The 25150-nt window shown below is 39.8% G+C and overlaps 1 protein-coding gene across 7 annotated transcripts in view; it reads right to left on the bottom strand.

Moving 5' to 3' along the window:
* LOC119652680 (tachykinin-like peptides receptor 99D) overlaps nt 1–25150 on the bottom strand; it is a 321905-nt gene that overhangs the window by 50139 nt on the left and 246616 nt on the right. For all 7 annotated transcript variants that reach the window (XR_005249576.1, XR_005249577.1, XM_038056952.1 and 4 more), the window contains 2 exons: nt 8937–9087; nt 7340–7536 (listed from right to left, as the gene is read on the bottom strand). Coding sequence is in view for 5 of the 7 variants with exons in the window: in XM_038056952.1 (XP_037912880.1) it covers nt 7340–7536; nt 8937–9087 (348 nt within the window). In the remaining 2 variants the exon portion in view is untranslated. The remainder of the gene's footprint in view (nt 1–7339; nt 7537–8936; nt 9088–25150) is intronic.

Here is a 25150-nt window from a genome sequence, read left to right as displayed (position 1 = left end):
GAAAAAGATGTGAGGAGCGACGAGTGCACGACAGCTCCGTGTAATATAGCTAAAAATTCCATTGCCCTCTATTTTCTAGAAAGTTATTTAAATAAATCATTTGATGATAACCCCTGTATTGATAATAGTCAACCTCATACGCTTCACACTCTGGGTTTAATATTATTAGCAAATGCCAACAATGTAACCTACATCAAATATAAAAAAGGGCTAGGGAGAATTAGATTCTTCTCGAATGGAATTTTAATATTTCACTCGAATTTCAAATATTCTCGTTAATTATGACGTCAGCATCTTATTTATATGGCTTAGGATGCTGTTAATTAGCACGAAATTGATAAGTTTGAACTTCTATAACTTTGACACTAATAATTGGATTTTCATGGAACTTGGCATGTGTATGCACGAGACTGTCCTCTATGTCGGTATACCTAGGATGAACTTAAGGGGAGCTTTTTAGTCAATTTCTAAAAGTTGATAATATACTATTAGTAAATTTATTTGAACAGATACCGAAATGGGACATCTTTCGAAGATTAGATTTCACATAAGTGTTTTACACAAAACCTTAAAAAGAACTGCAGATAAATAGATTCCTCATAAATGTGACTTTAATATTTCATGCGAATGTCAATTATTTCGAGTAATTATGACGTCAGCATCTGATTTGCATGGCTTTGGAAGCAGTAAATTCGCGCGAAATTGCTAAGTTTGAGCTGCTATAACTTTGGCGTTAATTACCAGATTTCGATGAAATTTAGCACGTATATACAAAATATTGTCCTCTATGCTGGTACAAAATTGGGAAGTCCTAGCATGAATTTAAGGCGAGTTTTTCAGTAAATTTATAAAAAGCGGTAATATACTATTAGTAAGTTTATTTGAGCAGATATCGGAATGGGACATATTTTGAGGCCTAGATTTCATCTAGGCGCATCACCCTGATTTTTCGGATTTTAAGGTTTGGTAGTTTCCGAAAATGAGTCCTGTCTCACTTCAAATGCGTACATTTTGACTCCTTACTCACGCACTTTGCAATTTATGCCAAAACTAATATCAGTTTCGGAGGCCTTTCATTTGACACCTCACACAACTATACTCGGTGAAAAAAAATGTTGTATCCCCCCTTTGAATGTATGGGGGGCCCCCTTTAAACTCCACCTAAATTTATGCCATTCGTTGTATGCGTGGGATTTGATAGCTCCCATCTGCCCGCCAAATTTCGTTCGGATCGGTTTAGCCGTTTTGGAGAAAAATGCGTGTGACAGACAGACGGACAGACATACATTGAATCGATTTTAATAAGGTTTTGTTTTACACAAAACCTTAATAAAAATTATTACTTACAATGGAGGACCTGTGATAGGGCGCACAATTTTTTATGAAATAAGGCAATTATTTCTCCTTTGTCGATATCACTCATTTTCGTGTTTTTGCAGTTTTTTTTTTCATTTTACGCCACTGCGAGAAACTACAATCTAACGGTACAAATACCGTCTTCACATCTGTATTTATACACCAAAAAAAACTGCTTAACAATTTAAATTTAGATAACGAACTTACGCGAGATTAAATAGGGCGCACTTACCTGATTGGATATTTTTGCCCACTACTATATGTAATTCCAAGTGAGTCTGTACTGACTAAGGGGTTTGTGAAAGTACCATTCGAAGAATCCAGCTTGCCCAACTAATCCCGCTTAAGTGCCCTGCACAGTCTCGAAGTTTCTCCCCGCTTCTTCCTCACAGTATGTTCTGAGGGAGCCTGCTTTCAAACTTACAAGTCACGCTGGGAGTTTCCTTAGTTTACCCAGTCGCCATCCTTATTATTTCATGTACGCCAGACATTCCCGTTTTAGGGTGAAGTCCATCAATTCGATATTCCTAAAAGCTACCTGGCGTCTTGGCCTACGCCATCGCTCCATCTTCCAGATAGATGTTGTCTTTTTACACTGGGTATTTCTCACCCATACATATTAAGTGCTCTGCCCACCGCAACCTATTCGTTGTCCCATAGGCTATGGAATCGTTGATCCTGCTGTCGAACGCGGTGCATATTTTTTTGCGAAGAACCTGCGGGCTGGCGAGATTATTGTCTTGGATAGCCAACGCTCGTGCGCATATTTCGTCATCATAGCTATTATCGGTTGCGATTTTCTACCCTAGATAGACAAAATTATCGACGGTTTCAAGGAGGTATTCTTCTATCCTGACTGTATTCGGTTACCCAGTGCTATTTTCTATCTAGGTTGAAAAGAGTAGCCAGGATCCAACCTCGAGTGAAGGGGCAACCCTAAGCTCATCGATGGAGAACCTGAGTCTAGACTCAGATTCCCCGCTTACTCAAGTGGGAGCCGAAGCAGGCCCCTTCTGTCAGCACTCCTGACCCCAGGCTCCGATCGGCGCCACCGGCTGAGGCTAAAGTCTTGCCCATGGGTAAGCACCTGTCCATAGACAGCAAACAGCCTTCGGGCAAACCGCTTTCGGGCAAGCAGCCTCCGGGCAAATCGCCTTCGGGCAAACCGCCTCCGGGCAACGCACAACCCAAGAGCTGTGCCAAGGTTGAGGGGAAGGGGAAACCGAAGCGGCGGCGGTCCTCGACCGATCCTAACTCTTCGACACAAAAAGCAGCAAAGAGGGCTCGGCCGACAACGGCTAGGCTCCAGTGTGACGACTCTAATCCATCCGGCTACAATACTGAGAAGTGCGAACAGCTTAGGAGGAAACTCCTCCTAGCCGTAAGGACTGCGTTCACGCAAGGCATTAAGCTTTGCTTTGTGTCGGTAGGTGTATACCGTAAAATGGTACGGCTGAACTTTGCCGACGAAGACAGCAAAACAGGAGAGAGAGCCGATAGGCCGGGAACTTTTCTCACTATTGGCGTTCCTGAACCCGATGTTAAGAAGGTTCGGGAAAAATCGGGCCGCCGGCTCTACTATGGGTGGGGGACCGTCACATTACAAGTGTCGGCTCCCAAAACCACTGAAGGGGACATGCAGCCCTCGGCATCTTCATCTGAAATGTGGATGAGGTGCCACATTTCCCAAATAAATTTGCAGCATTGTAAAGTGGCGACTGCACTTATCGGTCGTCGGATCAATAGCTGCAAGATATTTATATACCTCATACAAGAACCGTGGGTTGTTGATGGGGTAATCAGAGGCGTAAACTTCCAACATGCTGACCTATTGTATGCCAATGGAAGCGATCGACCCCGCTCTTGTATTGTAGTCTGAAAAGACTTCCAGGCTGATTTGGCTAACGACCTATGCGATGGCAACACCACATCGGCTAAGCTAACCATAAAAAGTCAACAGGGGGATAAAGAGATACAATGGTACTCTGCATATTTTCCCTACGACGCAGAAGACGTCCCCAGTGGAACATTCGTCAGAGTTATCCAATATGCCAAAAGTAGAGGCATGGGGGTAATAGAAGGAAGTGATGTCAACGCTCACCACATATGCTGGGGAAGTTCGAACATCAATGCAAGAAGATCGAGATTACTGGAGTATCTAGTAGGAACCAATTTGCAGATCCTAAATTTGAGTAATGAACCCACTTTCTTCAATGTGGTCGGGCGAGAGGTCATCGACATCACGGTGGCATCTCCTGACATCGCGGCTCTGATCGGAGAGTGGAGAGTATCAAACGATATCACACTCTCGGATCATAGACGCACTGTTTTCGTAATGAGCATGGATCCACCTCCACCCACTCCATTTCGGAATCCGCGAAAGACAGATTGGGTGATGTATAAAATAGAATTGAGCTCCCGAGTCACGATCCCTGGGAAGCGCATCAAATCCATTGCTGGAATTGAGAAAACAACCCAGATGATCACAACTAGCATAAGAGAAGCTTTCGAAGAAAGCTGTCCACTCAAGATGCCAAAGAAGGGTAAAACACCATGGTGGAACTCAGATATGACAAAAGAGAGGAGAACGACAAGGATACTAATAGAATACTAATCGTCCTTTGAAGGGTGAATCAGGCACTAGCTGGAATTGCTATAAAAATGCACAGAGCATAAGATCGGCTAAACGATCATCATGGAGACGCTTTTGCGAAGAGACTAACTCTCTCGAGGCAACCTCAAAGCTAAAGCGGATTCTAGTCAAAGAACGTAGCCAGAAATTGCGTTATTTACGTTTCAGAACGGGAAGTACACAGAAATCGATGAAGAAACGGCAAACCATTTGTTTGAAGTGCACTTCCCAGGCAGCATCCAAAATCTAATCTCGGGGCCAACAGGTGCATACAGCCCTCAACCGAGAGACTGGAATCTGGCATTCAAAGTAGTATCACTGGAGCGAGTAAAATGGGCATTTAACTCGTTCCATAGATACAAGTCTTCAGGTGCGGATGGCATCATCCCTGCGCTAATAATAGATGGAATGGATGCCCTGGGTCTACACATTCGGAATATATATCGCGCATGCCTAGCACACGCTTATTTTCCAATTAAATGGTGTGATGTGAAGGTGTTATTCATTCATAAATCAGGAAAACCCACCCACACAGACGCAAAAAGCTTTCGACCGATCAGTCTAACGTCCTTTCTGCTAAAAGGACTAGAAAGACTAGTAGATCGGTTCAAAAGGGATACACACATTCCTAAGTGGTCACTTCACCATAGGCAACACGTCTACCAGAAAGGCAAATCCACGGAGACAGCACTCCATGAACTTACGGTAAAAATTGAAAAGACGATGTTCGAAAAAGAATACGCCTTAGGCGCATTCATGGACATCGAAGGTGTCTTCAATTATGCCTCATTCGCGGCAATTTGTGATGCGGCAAGACAGCATGGAATCGAACCGCCGCTAATCAGTTGGATCCTTCAGGTGCTACAATGGAGGAAAATCCACATATCGACCAGCCAGAAGTCTATTGAAGCAGGGCGTCTCAGGGGTTGCCCCCAGGGAGGGGTTCTCTTTCCACTTTTATGGCTCTTGGTAATGGATACCTTGCTGTGGCTCTTGGAGGACAAAAGAGTCTTCGCGCAAGCATTTGCGGACGACCTAGCCGTAATAATTACCGGCAAGTTTGCGGACACAGTATGTGACCACTTGAATGCAACTCTGCTTGAAATCCACAGCTGGTGCCTCCCCAATGGACTCACGGTGAACACTAGGAAGACTGGACTAGTTATGTTCACTAGGAATGTCAGGTGGGGCTACCCACCTTAGCAGGGGCGGAAATCCAGCTGGCACAAGCAGTTAAGTACTTAGGAGTACATTTCGACTCCAAGTTAACGTGGAAGCATCATATCCACGAACAATATCAGAAGTCCTGCAGATTGCTGTGGTGCTGTAGGAATGCGATAGGTAAGACCTGGGGACTTTCACCCAAACGGATATAGTGGATGTACCAGTGTACTCCTAATTAATTTCCGGTTTTTTTTTCGATAGATAGCGTTCCATGTTCTGTGTCGCTGTTGGTCACACATACCTGTCATTTTGTTTAGTAGTTGTCGAGTGTCTAAACTGCGTTGACGTTTCAAAAAGTTCTTCCAGCGCATTTTTATTGCGCGTCAAAAATGTCGGCTTACGTACCGAATTTCGAGCATATGCGCCATGCATTGTTTTTCATATTCAGTCAAGGAAAAAAAGTGTCCGAGAGCCACTGTGCACTTGTGGAAGTTTATGGCGATCGTGCATTAACACTTCGAACATGTGAAACGTGGTTTCGACAATTCAGAAATGGAGATTTCATCCTGAACGACGCCGCACGCTCCGGCAAGCGAAAATCGATTGATGACGCCGAATTGCAAACATTATTGGATGAAGACAACACGCAAACGTAACGACAGCTTGCAGATTCGTTGGGAGTTCAACAGCAAAAAATTTAGAAACGTCTGCGGAAATTAATTAGGAGTACACCTGGTATACATCCATAATAAAACCCATTTTAGTGTGTGCATGCGTCGTCTTCAGAGACTTGGTTGATTAAGTTTTACTGGAGCAATGAGTACTACGCCGACTGCGGCGCTTGAAGCTATCCTAAATTTACCCCCCATTCACTTGGAGGTGAAACGTAAAGCAGCCAACGACGTATATAGGCTCGATAACATAGGGGCGTGGAGAGGCGGCCAATCACACGGTCATGCGTCTATCTGCTAATTCCTTGAAAAACGTCCGGTAGCCGTGATGGACATACACTGTCGTAATCACCGAAAGAGAAGAATGCCATTCATTGGCAGCAGAAGAATGTCTGCGGCAAAAGTGGAGGTGTTGCACCATTCAAATCTGTTCCGACAGTCAGGCGGCGTTATCAGCACTAAATGGCAACGACATATCAATCCAGTTGGTGTGGAGTTGTCATCAGGTGCTGCTGAAAACAGGCCGACTGAACGAAACATTTCTGATGTGGGTTCCGGGGCACCCTAACATCGTCGGTAATGAGGAGGCTGACAGACTGGCTCGCCGAGGCTCTGGATCTACAATGGTGGGGCAGAACTGACGCTTGGAATTCGACCATCTACTGTCAAGTCTACTCTGAAGGGTGAAATTGCAAGGATTCACGCAACCGAGTGGAGAAATTTGGACTCTTGCCGGCAAGCGAAAATCTTTGTGAAAGAGCCTAATGCACGGCATTTTTGTTGTCCCTCAAGAAGTGGGACATGAAAACCCTAGTAGGGCTTTTAACGGGACACTTGGAAAAGATTGGAGTAGTGGTTTCGGCTATGTGCAGCCAATGTGAGGAGGAGGAGGAGACGGCCCTGCACTTTTTATGCAGCTGCCCGACATCCTCAGATCTCAGCCGTGTCTTCGGCTGAGATCTGAGGATGCCGGGCAAGGTTTTCTTCAATGAAGAATCTGCACACTCCCTGCCTCTGGAGAATGTTCTCAGATTCGCTAAAGCCTGCGAACACCGTAGGCGGGAAGCCATTGAATAGGCAATTTACGGCGATAGTACAAAGAGCCTAACAATGGCCTGAGTGCTCGGAGCTGCGGCTTCCCCCAGTAAACTAAACTAACTAACTATAGCCAGGATAAGCGTATCTTATTCATTTATGTGGGATACTATTATTCTGTGCGAATAATTAGTTAGTGAAAAGTCATGGCAGGATAAAAACTTAACAATACCGTTTGAAATGCTTGCGAAGTGAACTAGGACAATAAACAAAGCATAGATTTGGTCGCAGCTTCTTGTAGTTTAAACACATGAAAACTAACGTACGTAGAATACTTTCATATACAGTTTACATTGTAGGCAATACTCGTAGAAATATTAAATGGAAATGAATACATTTTTTGTTTAACTTCGCTACTGGACATGTTCCTTAGTTCTATTAAAAAATATGTCAACTAAATTTAAGTGAATCATACAATTACCTGGAATTCATCCAACAATAAATCATTGGATTGTACATGGAATTGCTCATCGCCAGCCAATAGATAGCTAAGTAGAACTCCTGGATATACGGCAGGCTTGTTATTTCAGGATAATATGAAGTTACTATAAAATAAATATGGAATGGTAGCCAGCATACAGCGAAAATAACTACTACGACCATCATCATCTTAACAACCTGAAATCAAAGGAAAACAGAAATTTTAGAGCGTCTCAATTATCGCTTTATCAACTAGTTGTTATCGCAGGGGAGAAAGAAAAAGACGTTAATTTCATTACGAGCGATTCCTAAATGACCTGTAGAGCCGTGATAATTATCAGGTGACGAAAAAACATCAAATTCAAATATTTGTTGGCAAAGGACAAATGACTTAGAGTAATCGATTTAGGTCTAAAATGGAGAATTTTCCGAAAACTTTTCCCTATTAGCCCTCGAGTCCAAACAACTTGGTCTTTACGTCTACAAGGAGCACCCGAAAACATAGGAAAACTGATTAATTGGATTTAATTTCGGTGTGATTAATTAGTGAAATTGGATTATTAAAACGGACATGGGCTCGCCTTTGCTACGAAATTTGTGAAACTCGATCGGCCCAGTTTGTAGGATGATAGATGAAATAAACGCAAGACTATGTTATGGATGGCGAATGAACAGATTGATTACCTCCGTCATTAGGCAGTAACGTCAACGGACGCACCTCGAAAACTTCAAGTCATAGTTGTTTATCCTTTTTGATAAATGTGGCTGATAAATTCAGATCTGCTCAATTTAATTGTATATGGTATTCGAACAGTGTGGGCGAATGTGGGAATCGTAGATAATTCGAACTATTTAAAGGAATCTGCGGTCATGACTGAAATAACCCTAAGGAAGGGAGCAAGGGCTATTAAAAGAAACATGTATTGATTAACTAACTTCGTTTCCGAACACGATTACAAACGAAAATTATTTTAAAAGGTTTCTTATACATATATCCCCGTGCCTATCCCGCTAAAAGCCTAATTTTGCAACAAAATTTAGATGACTCTAAGCTAAAAACTAATGACGATCTTTCTCTGCTTTGATTGCAATCACGCTGAGCTACACATACCAAATTAATCACGGCGAACCTTAGTTATATCCCAATTTATTTTTATATTCTTGGCTTCTCATCTTGCTAAATAATTTCTGATTAGACTTCAAAGCCATGCGACCCAAAAAGGGCCAGGATCGAGGATTACGGGCTTGTCTTCTTTATCTTGTTATGCGAGACAACGTCTGGAATTTGTTTCCCAAAGAAATCGTTCCCTCTGGTTAATCGACTTAACCTAATTATCATATTGAGCTTTAGGAACAGCCAACCATACGGGGCCAAACCTCCCTATCTTGTTAATTTCTAAAGTATGAAGAGAAAATTGTGAAAGTATTTTCTCCTCTCGTTACGCAACCCCGAGGGCTAAACGGCATTTCATATTTCTCACATAGTCAATGTAATAAAAAATGAGGACATCCATGATGAAAAGGGAAAATTGTAGAAGGTGGACGGAAAGCAGTAAAGTTAAAAAGGAGTAAAAAAGTGGGAACTCAGAGTTACTTACCCTGCGCTTGCTCTTAATATTATCCAATTGCCTCTGGGTACATTCACCGATACTTTGTGAACCCCAAAGCTCCAGTCCAACGCGGGCATATGTGAAAGTCATGGACCCAATTGGTAAAAAGTACGTTAGAAACATAAACACAACGTTGTATCTGGAAAATTGAAAAAGAAAGTTTCATTAATATCGTTTCAATTTGGGTAGTGTGTGGTGGTAAATGTTGCCATGTTTGACTGCTAGGGATAAATATTGGGTAAGGATAATTTAAAGTAAACGTACACATAAACTGTACACTTTCTGGTACAGGGAGTCTAGGGAGCTATTACAACTTGAGATACAGTAATACTTTTTTCCAATTAAATTGATGGAAGTAAAAAGCAATTTGCTTTGGGACTTTTGAAAGATGGAGACGCTTTAGAGTAGCATAAGAGTAAAGAGTAAGGCTGAAGTTCGATTATATTTAATATATTTTTCTAATTTCAATTTCATATGAGTAGTAGTCAATATTCACTAGAATACTTAAGCCCTTTAATTAGGGAAGAATTTGTTTTTGGCCATATTTCCTTATATCTGCCGTCGTGTAGGAAAAACAAGTGCCAAATTTTTTAGTTCTAGCTTGAACTTAAGGGGTATTTCCGGGTAAATTTATAAAATATGATAATGTACTACTATTAACTTTATTTTTGCGGATATCGGAACGGGGTGTATTTGGAAGTCTAGATTTCATTCAGATACACCACTGCGATTTTTGTCCGATTTTCCCGTTGGATAGGTTCTGAGAACAAAACCCGTTACACTTTTTAGGGTCATATTTTGATCCCTCACTCCTCTTCGTTTCACCCAATGGCAAATAACAGTAAATGATAAGGAAAAGTACTAATTGAGCTCTTTCATTTGACGCCCTACATAACTTTCTGTGAAAAAAATGTTGCACCCTCCATTCACATATATTGGGAGCCTGCCCTAAACTTAACACAAAATGGCGCCACTTGCTGCATGTAAAGGGAACAATATATCAAACGATCTTACCAATTTTCGTAACAATCGGTCCAGCCGTTTCCGAATAAATCGGGTGTGATAGACAGACGGATAGACAGACAAAAGGACAGACAGCCATCGACCGGATGTAATAATAAGGTTTTATTTCGCAAAAAAACCTTAAAAAAGAAGAGAAAAAGTGAAAAGTTTTGCAGGTGATAACCCTAAGATATAAGGCGCATGCAAGTAAATTTATGATCTCGTAGCCTTTGTAATGCCGGCCATAGAGGAAACTGTTACCATGAAAATATGTAAGCGATACAAGCTACTGTTGAGGGATCTCTAACAACATCGAGCGTAAGTTTTTCTCGGCAATGAAGCGTCTTCCGTACTGTCCTCGAAAACATAATCAGTAGTGATTTGAAGATTTTTCCATACAAGATCCAAATAACTCATAAACTTGCCTCAACTGATTAACGCGTTGCCCAAATTGTGTCAAATGGCGAAAACCTAAATAGACTTTTGGTGAGAAATGATCATGTCTAGCGAAGGAAATTTTTTGTTAAATGGAGGCATAAATAAGCAAAACTCTCACCTTTATGCCACTGAACGCTTTCAATTAGTTCAAGATTAACTTCTTTCTAGCTTAAAAATCACAGTTGGGTGCGATATTTGTGCGGATATGGCCATCGGGCCGTATTTTTTTAAGGCAATATGAGTTCTAGCGCAAGCGTCCATGATGACCGTTATGGGATATGACAACGGATTTGTTCGTGAAAAGATGATAGGCGACTACTCGTTTCAATAAAACGGCGCCACATATTACACAGCTAGACGGACTATTAATTAATTTTTGGGCATTATTCCCAAGGCGACTGATATCGATAAATGGCGATGTTAACTGGCCTTCTAGATCACTTGACTTAACATCATTGGAATTTTGATTGTGTCGTTATTTCCAGTCCGAGAGCTACGCTAATAAGTCAAGGATTCTAACTCAGCTGAAAGGGAACATACGATGTGAAATCACCAGTATAGTGGTCGAAACAATTGCAAATATGATGGAAAAAGCTGGGAGAAGAGCATATTTGGTCGTGAAAGTCATTTACGCGATGTTATCTTTAAAAAGTTCAGACAAATCTACTTTAACTGAAAGATTTATGATTGAAATGAATAACAGCAAAAAATATTTTTCCGATGGCTGATCTCAATGGGAGAAGCTCCATCACTAGTCTGAAACTAAGGCCTTTACATGCATTGAGTTGAAGCATTAATCGACTGGAATCCGCGTCATGAACTCATCAGCACGATTTAGGTGAACTGCAGCTCTACAGGGAATCTTCATTGCAGTTGGCCCATCAACAATCCAAAATCGAAAATCTTCAATAGCATATTTCGCGCATTCCAGGGGATCTAGATAAGACAATTTTGTTACCGAATGGGATGAAAGCTGATGAAGATGCATTTGCCTTGGTTGCAAACTTTTTAAGATAACTCTCAAAATGCACCCGAATGAAACCTTTAATAAGCTCTTCAAGTTTGTCGTGAAAATTAATGCTTTGTTTAAAAATGTGTGAACAAAAATATTGTCCATTGCTAAATCTTCAAAATTCGAACATCATTATGATTCTATGTTCAAGGAGTGACCTTTGGTGTTGCTCAACTTGGAAATATACAATCCATTGAAGCAAGTGGTAATTAATCGGAACGAGCGGTGTTTGGTGAACAAGTTTGTGCAAGATGTGCTACCATCCATTTACCGCTGCACAATTCATAATATATAAAACCAGAAAGTTTGGTTGAAACCTTGTTATTGTTAATAAAGTTCCAGTGAATGAATAACAATATCATCTTAACACAAGGCGGATAGTCAGATATAATAAACCCAGCGGAAATGTTGAAAGTACTAGGTATTTCCCAAAATACACATGATGGTTCAGAGCGGTAAAAAGAAAAAGTTTGTCATTGCCCGATCATCGAAGCTAAGTCATTGTGTTTGGGCCACTACTTGCGAAAGCTCCTTTCTGTAAATAATGATAAAGGTGATTACCCAGGAAGGTAGAAGCTGCCGCCAACGATAACAATTTCGTAACTGAATATCGCATTACGAAATAAATTGCAGCTAGTGGGAATCTTTTGTTGGCCTAATTAAGGACATAAAAGCTATGCTCACCTTCCAGATTATGTGCAGCTGAAAGGATGGCAGGAATACTTCACCACGGTCCTCAATCGCATTATTTTCGGTGAAATTTCACCTCCCGTGGATGATACAGCTAGTAACCGTAACCTGCAGATGCGAACTGCACCTCCAAATAGAATTGAAACCATCCCGGCAATCAACGAGGTGAAGTATAATGCGGTACAATATTTCTCGACACGTCATATTTTGTCTATTTTCTCATAAAAAAAACTTGTCGGTTACTGCTAGATGTTAAGCTATCATATTTTCCGTATTATATTTATATGTTACGGTGCAAAATTTTTCGACACTATGAAGACGGTTTCGCACCAGGGCAAAGCCAACTCATCAAGCGCTGCCTCACCTCTCATTCGTAAAATAGAAACTTTGACTTAAAATTTTTCGTCGAAAATTTGTGAATCGCCGTAATTTATTAATTACTCTATACTCGTTGCGTTACAATGTACATCATTCCAACAAAGATGAATACGTTATTATTTCAACCACAAGGGTAGTGTATCGAAAAATGTTGCATCGCACTATAGTAAAGCCGTGGTATTCGCCTTTCCGCTGTCGTAAAAATAATGGCTAAAGCAATCTCGGAACAGATCAAATAACGCCTCGAAAGCTTAGTCGACAGAGAGCAGGTTGCCTTCGGTTTTGAATCCTCCTGGAGTACCCATATTAACACCCTTCCGACCATTTCAATACAGTACTCAGATTTTACATCCTTGCCCTTCCTGCTCTTCAATAAATCCGGAAAATATCCCCTGCTGTATGGAGGTAGCACATTGGCTTCGCGTTGTTGATACTGCGTGGTACTAATGTTCTGTCTGCGCTGTTATATGGGAACAGCACTGTACATGTGCTTTAAGCAAAGGTCAAAATGAGCCCTACACTTTACATAGGGTATCAAGGGACGATATTACTTTTTTTAGATTTTTCGGGTGGGTAATTTCTAAGAATGGCTCCATAGTTGGGGGGTAGAGCGCCAGCCTCTCAATCTCGTCGCTCTGGGTTCGAATCCCAGTCATCATGGGTGTCTGTGTTCATCTTGTGTTTGTTTCGCTGCTGTCAGCTTTTCACTTGCATAGCGTTAAGTGTAATGATAGTGAAACTGAAGGACAGTCTCTAATGGATGCCCTATACTTCACTAAGCAGTAAACAGGAAACACCAACTAGCTTCTAACAAGTCGGGAAACCGGAAGCTGGACGCTTCAGGTACGAAAGGTTTTGTGCATTTCTTAGGACGTAGCACGTAATATATGCATACACAATATTATGTGAGAATATCCACTTTCGGATGATATTGACATTTATAGCTTTTAATTTGCAAAGAAGCGACAATTTTGACGTATTATAACTTTGTTAGCAATAGTGCGATTTCCACCAAACTTGGTAACATCATGCTCTATATTACACCCTATATTGTTGCGAAATTTGGTGGTCCTAGCATGAACATAAGGGGGGTTTTGCAGCGAATTACTAAAAATTATAGTAATATACTATTATTAACTTTATTTGTGCAGATATCAGTGTGGAAGGTATTTCGGAGCCCAGGCACCATATAGTGGCAGCCTCTTGGTTTTTTTCAGATTTTTCGGTTGGGTAGTTTCTGAGAATGGCCCCCGTAAAGGAATGGTCACTTTCAACCCCCCGCACTCCCCACCTTTCCAACAAATTTCAAAACTAAGACCGTTTTCGAAAAGTACTAACCGAGACCTTTAATTTGATACCCCACATGACTATATTTGATGAAAAGAAAAATTACACCCCCCTTTTGCATGTATGGGGACCCCCCCTTAAATTCGACGTAAGAGGATGTAACTCACTGTTTGTGTGAGCGTTCACAGTTCCCACCTTTCTACCAAATTTGGTGTTAATCGCTGTAACCGTTTCCGAGAAAAATGCGTGTGACGGACAGACAGACAGACAGACAGACAGACAGACAGACGGTAAACCGATTTTAATAAGGTTTTGTGTTTACACAAAACCTTAAAAATGAGTCCTGTATGAATTCAAGTTTAACGATTTGTTACTCGAGATGGTCATGTTCCGAAAAATAAAATTTACACTGCGGCTTTGCTTGTATAGGGTCTCTCCATTCAAGTGCGACAAACAGAAAGATGGGCAGATAAGCAAACAAACAGACACCACAGCACTTAATAGTAGAAGTCACCATTACCAAGTATGCTACTGCCGAAAGCGAAGAACATTGGGATGAATTTGACAGCTACCGCATTTGCTTAAGAGGGATAACCGTAGATTACCCCCAATACGAAAAAGCGAACCAGTCGGAAAACCGGAAGCTCACTTCAGGTATAAAAGGTTTGTGATTCCCTTTGTGAGGAGCATAACGCAGTTCTTCATTGGTTGATAGCATTGATTCGAGATATTTCAATTGCTTAGTGCTATCAGCTGCAGCAACCTACCCAGAACTGAGCCAATTAAATATCTCGGGGCAATGCTATCAGCCAATGGAGAACTAAACGCCTAGAGTTGATAAAGGCGTTAATTGCCGTAAAAAATGTATCCAATAGAAGCCTTTTCGATTGTTGAAGGCGGACACAGATTGATCTAAAATCAATGAATGAATGCCTCCATATGACACAAGCCATCGCCAAATCATCCTTGATTGAACTACCTACCAGAGCAAGAGGGAATGCCATGAAAACTTCCGCTCAGAGGCGAACGTATACCCGTGAGGAAGTGCCTATAAAATGGTTATGAAATGATACAGAGACAGCTCATCTTTAAAAACCACCTTACAGATTTTACTGCGGAAAATTATCTAAGGGTTATTTCCCAAGCAAAAGAAGGGCTAGATCTCTGGCTGTCATAGGTGCTGGAAACTTTTAGTAAGATACATTTCCAAGTCTAGAGAGTATATCAACTTTAGACTGGATATTTTGGTCGAAATGTTCGCCGGGTGCATGCGGCAGTGGACATTTTGTGTATCATGGACGCAGCAGAGACAGGCGGTGCTGCGTAAAGCTGGTAAACTGCCAGGCTTATCAACCTTCTTTAGACTGATATAGCTAAGAGTACAATGCGAAAATATTGGAGCAGTTAATGTACAGTACGTTACTCCCAGATGTTGAGACCAGTAATTATTCCGTAAAGTGATTCAATCATTGATGCCATCAAATTTAATATTAATAATAATCGTTGGTGCAGCGATCCATATTGGATCAGTCTTCAAGTGTGTTAGAGCACTTCGTTCAAGCTGAATCGACTGGTATCCAACGTCCAATCACGATACAAACCCCACTACCACCAGTAACATTTGGACCGCGACCTTCCGTATGATAGTCTTGTGCCCTAACCACTCCCCTATCCGGACACAAATTTGTTTTGGGTAGGTTAAAAATATAATTCATGGAAAGGGTAGTGGTAATATTGGATGGTGACGAATTAGAATTTGAACCTTATACGAAAGTCTCTGATTGGTGAAGAGTGATTGGTTTTTATTCCGTGGGAACTTTCACTAGAAGACACGACGTTTGCTCGGATGTAGACAGTGTACCCAGGGTTTAACTTATAAGTTGTTTTGAGCGGATTTAAGTTTCTTACATCTTGGAAACGGGAAACAGATATTACAGTTTCACGACTTGTGGTTCAATGAAGTCGGCAAGTGATTATAGTGTATGTAACACAGATAAATCTGTGGGTCCCGTAAGCTATGCCAACGTTAAAGGAATATTTAATTTAACACATTCACATTTATCCGTATTTTACACATGCAATCTCAGTGCCGACAACGGTGCGTTATCGATAAAGTGTGCATTTTAGCCTCTTTTATGGGGTCGTTTAAAAGCTCCATCTGCGAGAAAAACATAAAGTATTCCTTTGAACTCAACCTTAACTTTCTACATATTTTATACAAGGTATAGAGAATAATTTGAGTTTGTTCAGAAGTACGATTGTCAGCGATCTTTTTTAGGTTTTTTTTAAATTTTAGGTTTTTCTTAGCTGAGAAACTTTCGATTGGGGTACGTACTTCACATTACCGCTTACTGCCCATACATCGAAAATAAGCGGAAATATATGTATCTGAATAACGTATGCTATGACTTTGTTAGTAATCAATCCTACGATCCACTTTATGCTTTATAATATTCTTCATTTTCATACTAAATTTTGTATTTCTGGGATGAACTTAGTGGGATACATTTTCGTCCTCGTTGAACTAGATCCGAGGACAACAGATAAAGGTACGTTCTGTGAAGCAGAGGGAGAGAAAGCGTAGAACCCACGTGCTCTCTGATAATTCCAGATCTTCATTCCCTCACAGAAAAAAACGAAGTCTAAAGGCCACCATATCGGGATTATCACCTATGCGAACTCCAAGACCGAAAACTCGCCCCAAATACGCAAGGAAGCTCGAAATAATGTGGCAACCCGTTTCACACCAGCCCTCTGACGATGTGGAGATTTTTATTTGGTAGTCCAGAGGCGTACCGCTGCGGGAGTCGAACACTGTCTGAACACATTCACCTATCCTTTACCAGCAAAAGGGGTTACATCTGTTTTTTTTTCGTCGAATACAGCCATGTAGGATATCAAATGAAAGATTCAATTAACACTTTCCTAATCAGGTCTTCAATTCAATTACAAAGGGGCAGTATGGGGGCGACAAAGTGATCTTCTCCTTCAAGGGTCCATTCCCCCGCTGAATTTGAAATAACATGAGGCTTCAGAATACTCTCCATAAAGACATCTACTCAAATAAAATTAGCAATATTATATTAGCATATTTTAAGAAATTAACTGCAAACCTCCTCAAGTTTATCCGACAAACATAAAATTTACAATAATATAGGCTGTGATATAAAGCATGACTTTAGCAGGTTTGGTGGAAATTGTGCTATTAGTTACCAAGTTATGACTGGTGTGTTAGTTGCCGCTTTCGGAAAAATCTAAGACTTTAAATATCAGTATCACACTAAAGTCGGAAGGCTGACATAATATATGCATATACATTATAAGCTATAATAGGTACAAATGGAACAAATTTTCACTCAAGTATTCTTACAGAAGAAATACACAAAAACGTTCATACCTTAAACACCGGGCTTCTAATTTTTTGCATGTTCTTATTGGTTTAAGATACGTTAGAACATTCCTTTATTGATTTATTATCAATAAGGTTCTTGTATGAAAGCAACTATTTTAAAAATTAGTTTTTCTGGAGCAACTCCTTAGAAAAAACCGTGTTCAACGCGCTAAACATTCACTCATCGCAGCATTACAGCAGTCAGAAAAAACCTCGAGCAGCAAACTAGAGCCCCACTATGTGGGGCTGGGATAGCAGAGTGAAGTTTGAAGTTTAACAAATTTGTATAAACTATATTATGATGAATTTTAAAAATTATAGCGGTTTGAAATTCAAAACATCTTCTAAAAATCGGCGAGCAATGGAGCTCGAAAAATTTTTATCCGACCGATTTAAAAATGTAACTGTAACTTCTTCTTCTTCTTCTAGCTGAAGTACGCACGATTTTAACAGCTGAGGATGAGATTTTTTCTTATATTTTTTTTCGTTAAAAATACAATTTTTGTAAGCTTCCTCATTCTACGAAAAAAAAAATTCTGAAATTATAATCGTGATTATTTTACTAGTTCGCGAAAATTTTGTTTATCCTTCCAGATGATTATCCTTGGGAGTTCTACTGCTCGTCGCGGAAGGCGTTCAAAAAATCTTGATTTGTTTTTGCGTTCTATAGCCACCCCTAAAGAGTTGCTTAATCGGTTAAGTATATTGGCCGTGGAAGATAATTTAAAAATAGATTCATGGGAACATCTTGAAAATCCCCTTGTTTTGGGCCCCCAAGTAGATATACCCCCCTAAAAGGTGGATTTACGGACAAATTTATAAAATATAATAATATACCATTTTTATGTTTATTTGAGCAGACATCTGAATGGGATTCTGAAACCTTCACTCTGTACAGATACATCATCGGAATTTTTTTCAGATTATGTTGGTTCTGAGAAGAAAACCTGGTTCATTTCTTGGGGCACACATTTTATGCCTTCACTCCCATATATTTTACTTGATATCAAATGAAAAGATCAGTTTGGAGAAGTACCAACCATTCGAAGGGAACAAATTGCCACTCGCTTTCGCATGTACAACACACTCTCCCACTATATATGCTGTGGTCATACGCTTTCTCCAGTTTGTAGATTCAGCTATTTCGGAGTAGTCCGTATGTGACGGATAGACAGTCAAATAAATAGACAGACATTGAATTGATTTTAATTGCGCTTTGTTTTACACCTAAACCTATACTCTTGAAGGAAGTGAAGGGTAAATATATCTGTTCTGTGTGGCAACTTTTTGACACTGTGGGAACCGAATCTAGTTTTTGTAATGCATTTCGATCATAGATCCGTTTGGTAGAGGATGCCACGTTAGCCATAAGCGTAGCGAAAATTGAGATATTCCAGAAAAATGCGCGGCGGGGAACACTAAGGTCTTCAGGATAGATGAATCGGATGGTGAAGATTAGGAGTGGGTTCTTTCCTCGGGACAATATACAGCCATGTTTCAGGCAAAACTATATTCGAGTCAAAGAGCGACAACTTGATTGTTTGAGAAGAGAATGAAAGACGGCCGCATCGCATTTTGCACCGATAGCAAGCAGCCTTGATGGCGATGAGCAGTCCTATGATCACCCCGAAAACCTCTTAGGAATGTGTAACTCGTTCGAACTCTATATCTATATTTAATAGAGTGGAACTACTCTGGGTGCCTGATTACTATTAGTAGCATTGCTTAATACTGCTGTTATAGATTTGGAATAGACTTCACGTAAGGATAAATGGCAGAGCCTAAATGCCAAACAAACAAACTGGAAAGTGTATCCTATTGAAAAGCAATAAAACATGCAGAAACATTGTGGGTATTCTGATTGGCTTCAACTCACATATGCCCAGAATAAGAATATTAGAAAAAGGTGTGTTCATCTCGTAACGTAAGTGTAATCCACGCAACCCTTCCTATCTGAATGTCCAGCCTATGGACACTCAAATATCAGCAAACATTAAATTTTCAATGCTGATGAACTCCAGGCGCAACAGGTAGCAACATATAGAGGTCATAGGATAAACAAATGAATTCGGTATACTCCGTTAGATGCAGGTGTTGACTAGAATGTAACCCTAAGAATTGAGCGCTCAGAGGCTAAACCTTTCCCCCGCCTAACACACGCACACGTGTGACGATCCTTATGACCTAATCCTTCCATCGTTTCAATATATCTATTGGGAAAATAGTTTTCAAGATAAATTAATGCTATAGCGCTAAATAGAACCTCCAAAGGGAGAGAACCATCTGTAGTATACAGTATAATGCTACTGTATTTACTTTTGATAGATGCGTCGTCAGCGAAATTCAAGCAATGCATTCTCATTCACAAAACGACCATAAGGCATATATTTTTTGAAGACTCCACTGGTTATGCGACCTTCAGCAACCTTCAATTATTTATGAGTCTTGAAGTAGGGTATTCTCTAAGTACCGGCATCCAAACCTTTTGAGTCTTTTGAATTAATTTATGGAAAGGGATCTGGATAAATATTTTCCATAAAATTATGTACATATTTAGGTATAAATTCGAATTTAAAAATTCATGAAAATATTCTTCACATTTCGCATAAAGTGATTATTTATCAGCAAAAACTGCCCCCTGGGATAAGGGCTGATGAATGGTGAATGAATCAATGATTTCAAAAAATATTGAAAATTTCCAAAGCAATTTAGTGCAAGTTAATCTGCCGGTGGTAACCCCAGTAGATTGCCTGCCGATTACAAAAATATACATACTTAACATAATATTGAAAATTGCCAAGGGTACGACGGGAGGTAGCGTGTTCCATGGAGTATTCAAGGCCAAACACGGTCGCAATGTTGGCTCCGATAAGAGTCCTGCATGTATAAGTTATGAAGCCCGCATAACAAGCATAATTAAGGCTATTGAATTCGGAAGGCCTTCAATTCGCCGAAAACACTCCCAGTGTAGCATTTTTGCATTTTTCTGGTAAATTCCATTTAAATTCTACTTTCATGTGTCATCGCGACATTAAATTCATTCATAAATATTTAATACGATTCGTTGATCGGGCGAAAAGGTTGCACTCTTTGAAATTATTATATTGCCTAGAGCTGTTTTGTATGACGTCGAACTTCTTGTGAGATGTCTGTGCTTCTCCATGCCCGTGCGGTTTATCCAAGTTTGTCTTCTATGACGAAGAATGCCAGTCTCCCTTTTGATAAGAAATTTACGATATGAAGCCTTCATTTTATATTCAGTCATTAAAATAGCAATTTCATGGAAATTTCTAGGAATGAAAACGCCAGTAACAATAATACTAAAGAAAATATTATTAAAATTTTTGGCATTTAATTAAATAAAGATATTATAAAATTGAGTAATTACGTTAGGTATAATACAAGCACCACTTATGAATAAGATTCTTAGGAAATTGGAATGGGAATCCTAGTCAAGAATTTACGAGCGAGTTTGATAGCTTGTTGTTAGCTGTTCCAGAAGATTTCAGATTCCACAGAATTGAACCGGGATACAACTTTGTGTAAAACAAATCCTTATTAAAATCGGTTTACTGTCGTCTGTCGCACGAACAAAAACGATTGTACCGGTTCACATCAAATTTGCATGCATGCAGTGAGTTATACATGGTAAAGGGGAGTGTAATTTTTTTTTCACTAAATATGGTCAAGTGGGATATCAAATGAAAGGTCTCAATTAGTACTTTTCAATGCTGGCCTCAGTTGTGACATTTGATGGAAAGGATAGAGGGCGGGAACTGGAAAGTGGTCATCTCTCTCACGAACCCATTCTCAGAACCTACTCAACCGAAAAAATCTGAAAAATGGATGAAACTGCGATTATACGGTATAGAGGGTCCGAAATACCTTCCACACCGGTATCTTTTCAAATAAAGTTAATAATATTGCTATAATTTTTAGTGACTGACTGCAAAACCTCCTTAGGTTTTTTTTTTATTTTAAGAATGATGGGGTCCTAAGTCCGCATCAACTTAATGTTGGACCGGACCAAATGGGGAGCAACTGTTGTCTCTGTCCTGGTAAGAAACCTTAAAACCGTCATCGCTTGACATTCCCCTTAAGTACCTCGTATATTAATTCAGTAATATCGGCTATAATATAAAGCCTAATCTTGCCAAGTTCGGTGGAAATCGCATTTTTATTAACAATGTTAGAATTGATCAAAATTGTCACTTCAGGGCAAGTTCTAAGACTTCAAATGTCAGTATCGCACTTGAGCGGGTATTCTGACATACTGTATGTATATACACAGATATGGCAATAGAGTAAATATCTAGAATGGCTTCTGGTTTCCTGACTTGTTTTGTAATTTTTCAAATGAGGATGTAATTTCGCATTTTTGAAGTATACCGCGATCATTGTCTGGATAGGTGTGAAACACCTACGGGCATTTCAGGGAGTAGACATCATGGAGACTTGGATTCCATTAAGTATACTTTTGTTCGGCATTAAGTTATAAACTGTCATCTGGAAGCGCAACTTATAGAGGAAGGAGAGGAGATCCTTCCCTTTAACTCGATGGAAATCTGTAGCGATTAAACAGCCTTAATAAATCACTAGTTTGTTCTAATACCATCATAAGATCAATTATTTATATTCGTAAGCAATTACATAACATAGTTGGGTGGTTAGAGCACAAGGCTGTCGCACGAAAGCTCGCGGTTCAAATCTCACTGGTGGCAGTGGAATTTGCATCGTGATTTGACGTCGTATACCACTCCACTCAGCTGTGAATGAGTACCTGAGTCAAATCAGGGTAATAATCTCGGGCGAACGGAATGCTGACCATATTATCTCCTAAAGGGTACTGTAATCCTGTAGTATACCGTTAGGGTCTTGAATGAAGTGCTCTAATACACTTCAAATAAAAAGCCTTTATTACTAGGCTTTAGGCTTAATTATTTTCTAGATTATGATCTTTGTTTTTATTTTGTAGAAATTAAATGGTGATGCTCAACCGTTTCAAAAATTTAAAAATTTTGTCGATTTTGGCTGTCAATGCTGATTTTAATAGAGATGTGTGTACATTCGTTGGGGAGGTTGAGTTACGCTCAATATGTAGATCTTTTGATAGATCCGGTTCTACAGAGATAACAAACCTGCTTTGTACCTTTTTTCATCAGATACGCACGAGTTGCATTGGTAGTAGTGCATGCAGGTTGCCCATTTTCATGAAGCTGTTTCGATTATGTGTTGACCAAGTTTTTTATGAACTACCTATTAATTATGTTTTGCATGGGAGCAGGTGATTTAATGGCGTATTAGGTCACTGCGTCGTCTAGGGAGTCTCCGGGAATGTTAGCATGGCCTGGTACATAATTTTTATTATCCTTTGGTTTGCATTGGGTACCCAGTTTAAGTGCTGATAACTGATGTTTCTGGACGGAGCTAAGGTGAATGAGCAGTTTTGTTGTTATTGAGGTAAATATGGAATGAATATGAAATACTTTTGCTAAGTTGAATGTGCGAGGGAGACACGATTAGAATTTATTATTTTCCGATGAAGAATTGATTTTGTGTCTATTGATAGCATGTAGTCTTGTTTAGGATAGTGAGGGATCTTAAGTCCACGTCGACTTAATTTTGGGCCGGACCAAATGGAGAGCAACCTACTCTCACGTTTTTGGTCCACGGATCCCTCGTTTGGGGCATGGCACCCAAGCATTTAAAAATAGGGATTAACGGTTTCGTTCAAGGCAGAGGCAATCATCAGATGCTGCCTCACCTCTGCCCTGGGAGCAGCGTGACCATAAGTGGCAACAGATAGAAAACGCTTCTTTATATATTCGCAAAAACACGCCAAGGTTGCGAATTATATCCCCCCTCGCTATCCTAAACAATAATTTAGCTTTAGCCTAGGTCAGGGCTCAAACTATTGTCGGTTTCACTTGGATATAATTCGCGTTTCATGTTATTTTATTGCTCTCGAAGGTCTGTATGACGTCATCAACATATAAAGTAAACTCATATGAACGGCGGGTTCCATGGGAACATTTTAGTTTCGTCTTTCTTAGCTTTTTTAAAGTTTTATGTCGAACAAAACCTGACTAAAATCGGTTCAATTTCTATCTGCTCGTCGGTCACACTAGATTTACCCCGAAACGGCTGTAGATATTGTCACGAAATTTGATGAGAGTATGTGGTCTGTGAACCGCTACTTGTATGTAGAACGATTGGCATCATTTTGTGTTAGCTTTAAGGGGGGCTTCCCATATACGCAAAAGGAGGCACATCATTTTTCTTCACGTGTGGGTATCAAATGAAAGGGCTCGATTAGTACTTTTCGGAAATCTTCTTCTTTTTCTTCAGTCTTTGTCCCGTTTACAAGCGGGGTCAGTTCGTCGTGATCGGTTTCGCCATTTGGCTCTATCGGAAATGATTCATTATTATAATATTTCTGATATTGAGTGAAGAGCAGCGGTGCGAGTAGCCAAATTGTATGCCCCAAAAATTGAAACCGGTCTTGTATTATAGAAACCTACCATTTTGCAGCAACATAGTTGATTATATACCGCATGATACTGACATACTGACGATAATGGTATTGAAATCACAAACTTATAGTATATGAAATTAGTATTTTTCATCAGATAATTACCAATTACTATACACTCGTTACCAATCCCATTACGTTACCAACTGCTGAAACCGATTTCCCATGTGCGAATTGGCCTGGTGTGTACGAATCATTTATATAGTCAAGTGGGGTATCAAATGAAAGGTCTCCATGAGAAATTCCTACACCCAAACTGATATCAGTTTTGATATAAATTGCAAAGTGTGCGAGTAGGGAAACAAAATGTGCTTATTTAAAGTGAGACAGGGGTGATTTTCGGAAACTACCCAATCCAAAAATCTGAAAAAAATCAAGGTTATGCGCTCATACAAAATCTAGGCCTCAAAATATGTCCCTTTCCGATATCTATTCAAATAAACTTACTAATAGTATATTATCAACTTTCTGAAATTGACTGAAAAACCTTAAGGGGGTCATCCCGTGTGAAGGCCGTTTTTTGGCTTTTTTTTAGAATTTCTTTGTGAAGAACTGGATAAAGATACAAATACGAATTATTCACCATATATTTATTAATATCTTGAGCGTGCGTAATAATTTCCCCAACCCGGTAGCATAGTTCATTATTGAAATAGAGAGCAATTTATACACCGATCTCTAAAAAAGTGTTTTTCTGCTGCCACGCCAGAGGGTGTCGTGATCATCTTAAATAAAACAGGTAAACGGCATTTTAACGTGCAGACTTAACTACAGTCCACAAATTAATAAAAATAACCGTTGGCGCAACAATCCATATTGGATCAGGGCCTTGAAGTGTGTTAGAGCACCTCATTCAAGACCATAACGGTACAGTACAGGAAATTAGGATTATTAAAAAATATTAAAAACTACATTTTTGGCGTGTTAAACTTTTTTTGTGAATTTAGGTGTTTTTTAAGGCTTCCTTAATGAATAACAAAAAAACTACTGAATGAATCACTATTATCCTAGTAGGACCGTAGAAATATGTTCTGAATAAGTCGTGAAAATTTTAAAGAATTTCGTTGGATTGATTTTGGGCTATGGTGGCAGCAGATTTTCAATATGCAGTTTCGAGAAAAACGCATTTAGAAGTAGAATGTAATTTTTAGCCATAAAGCCTTAACTGATCATTAATCTGCTATTCCAAATCCATGAACTTTAAGGTTTTTTCAATAAACACATGTACGGCCTTGGCTTCATTTCTTGTCCTTTTAGCGAAGTCATTCGAACGTCATTCGGACCAATAAATACTTGCTTTATTACGGCGATCGACATAAATCTGGCATGTGACTTATTACGTGTTTAACACTATAATTTCCGAACGACTCCGAATATCAAAAACTCACTTTGCTCATATATTCTACACCATATCTAGATACAATTGATGTCAAAAAATAATTCGATTTCTCGGATCCGACACACGGGATCAC

Source organism: Hermetia illucens, chromosome 3 (genome assembly GCF_905115235.1).
Source record: "Hermetia illucens chromosome 3, iHerIll2.2.curated.20191125, whole genome shotgun sequence".
Lineage (NCBI taxonomy): Eukaryota > Metazoa > Arthropoda > Insecta > Diptera > Stratiomyidae > Hermetia > Hermetia illucens.
The sequence above is the reverse complement of the archived record's forward strand: the minus strand, read 5'-3'. Positions and strand labels throughout refer to the sequence as shown.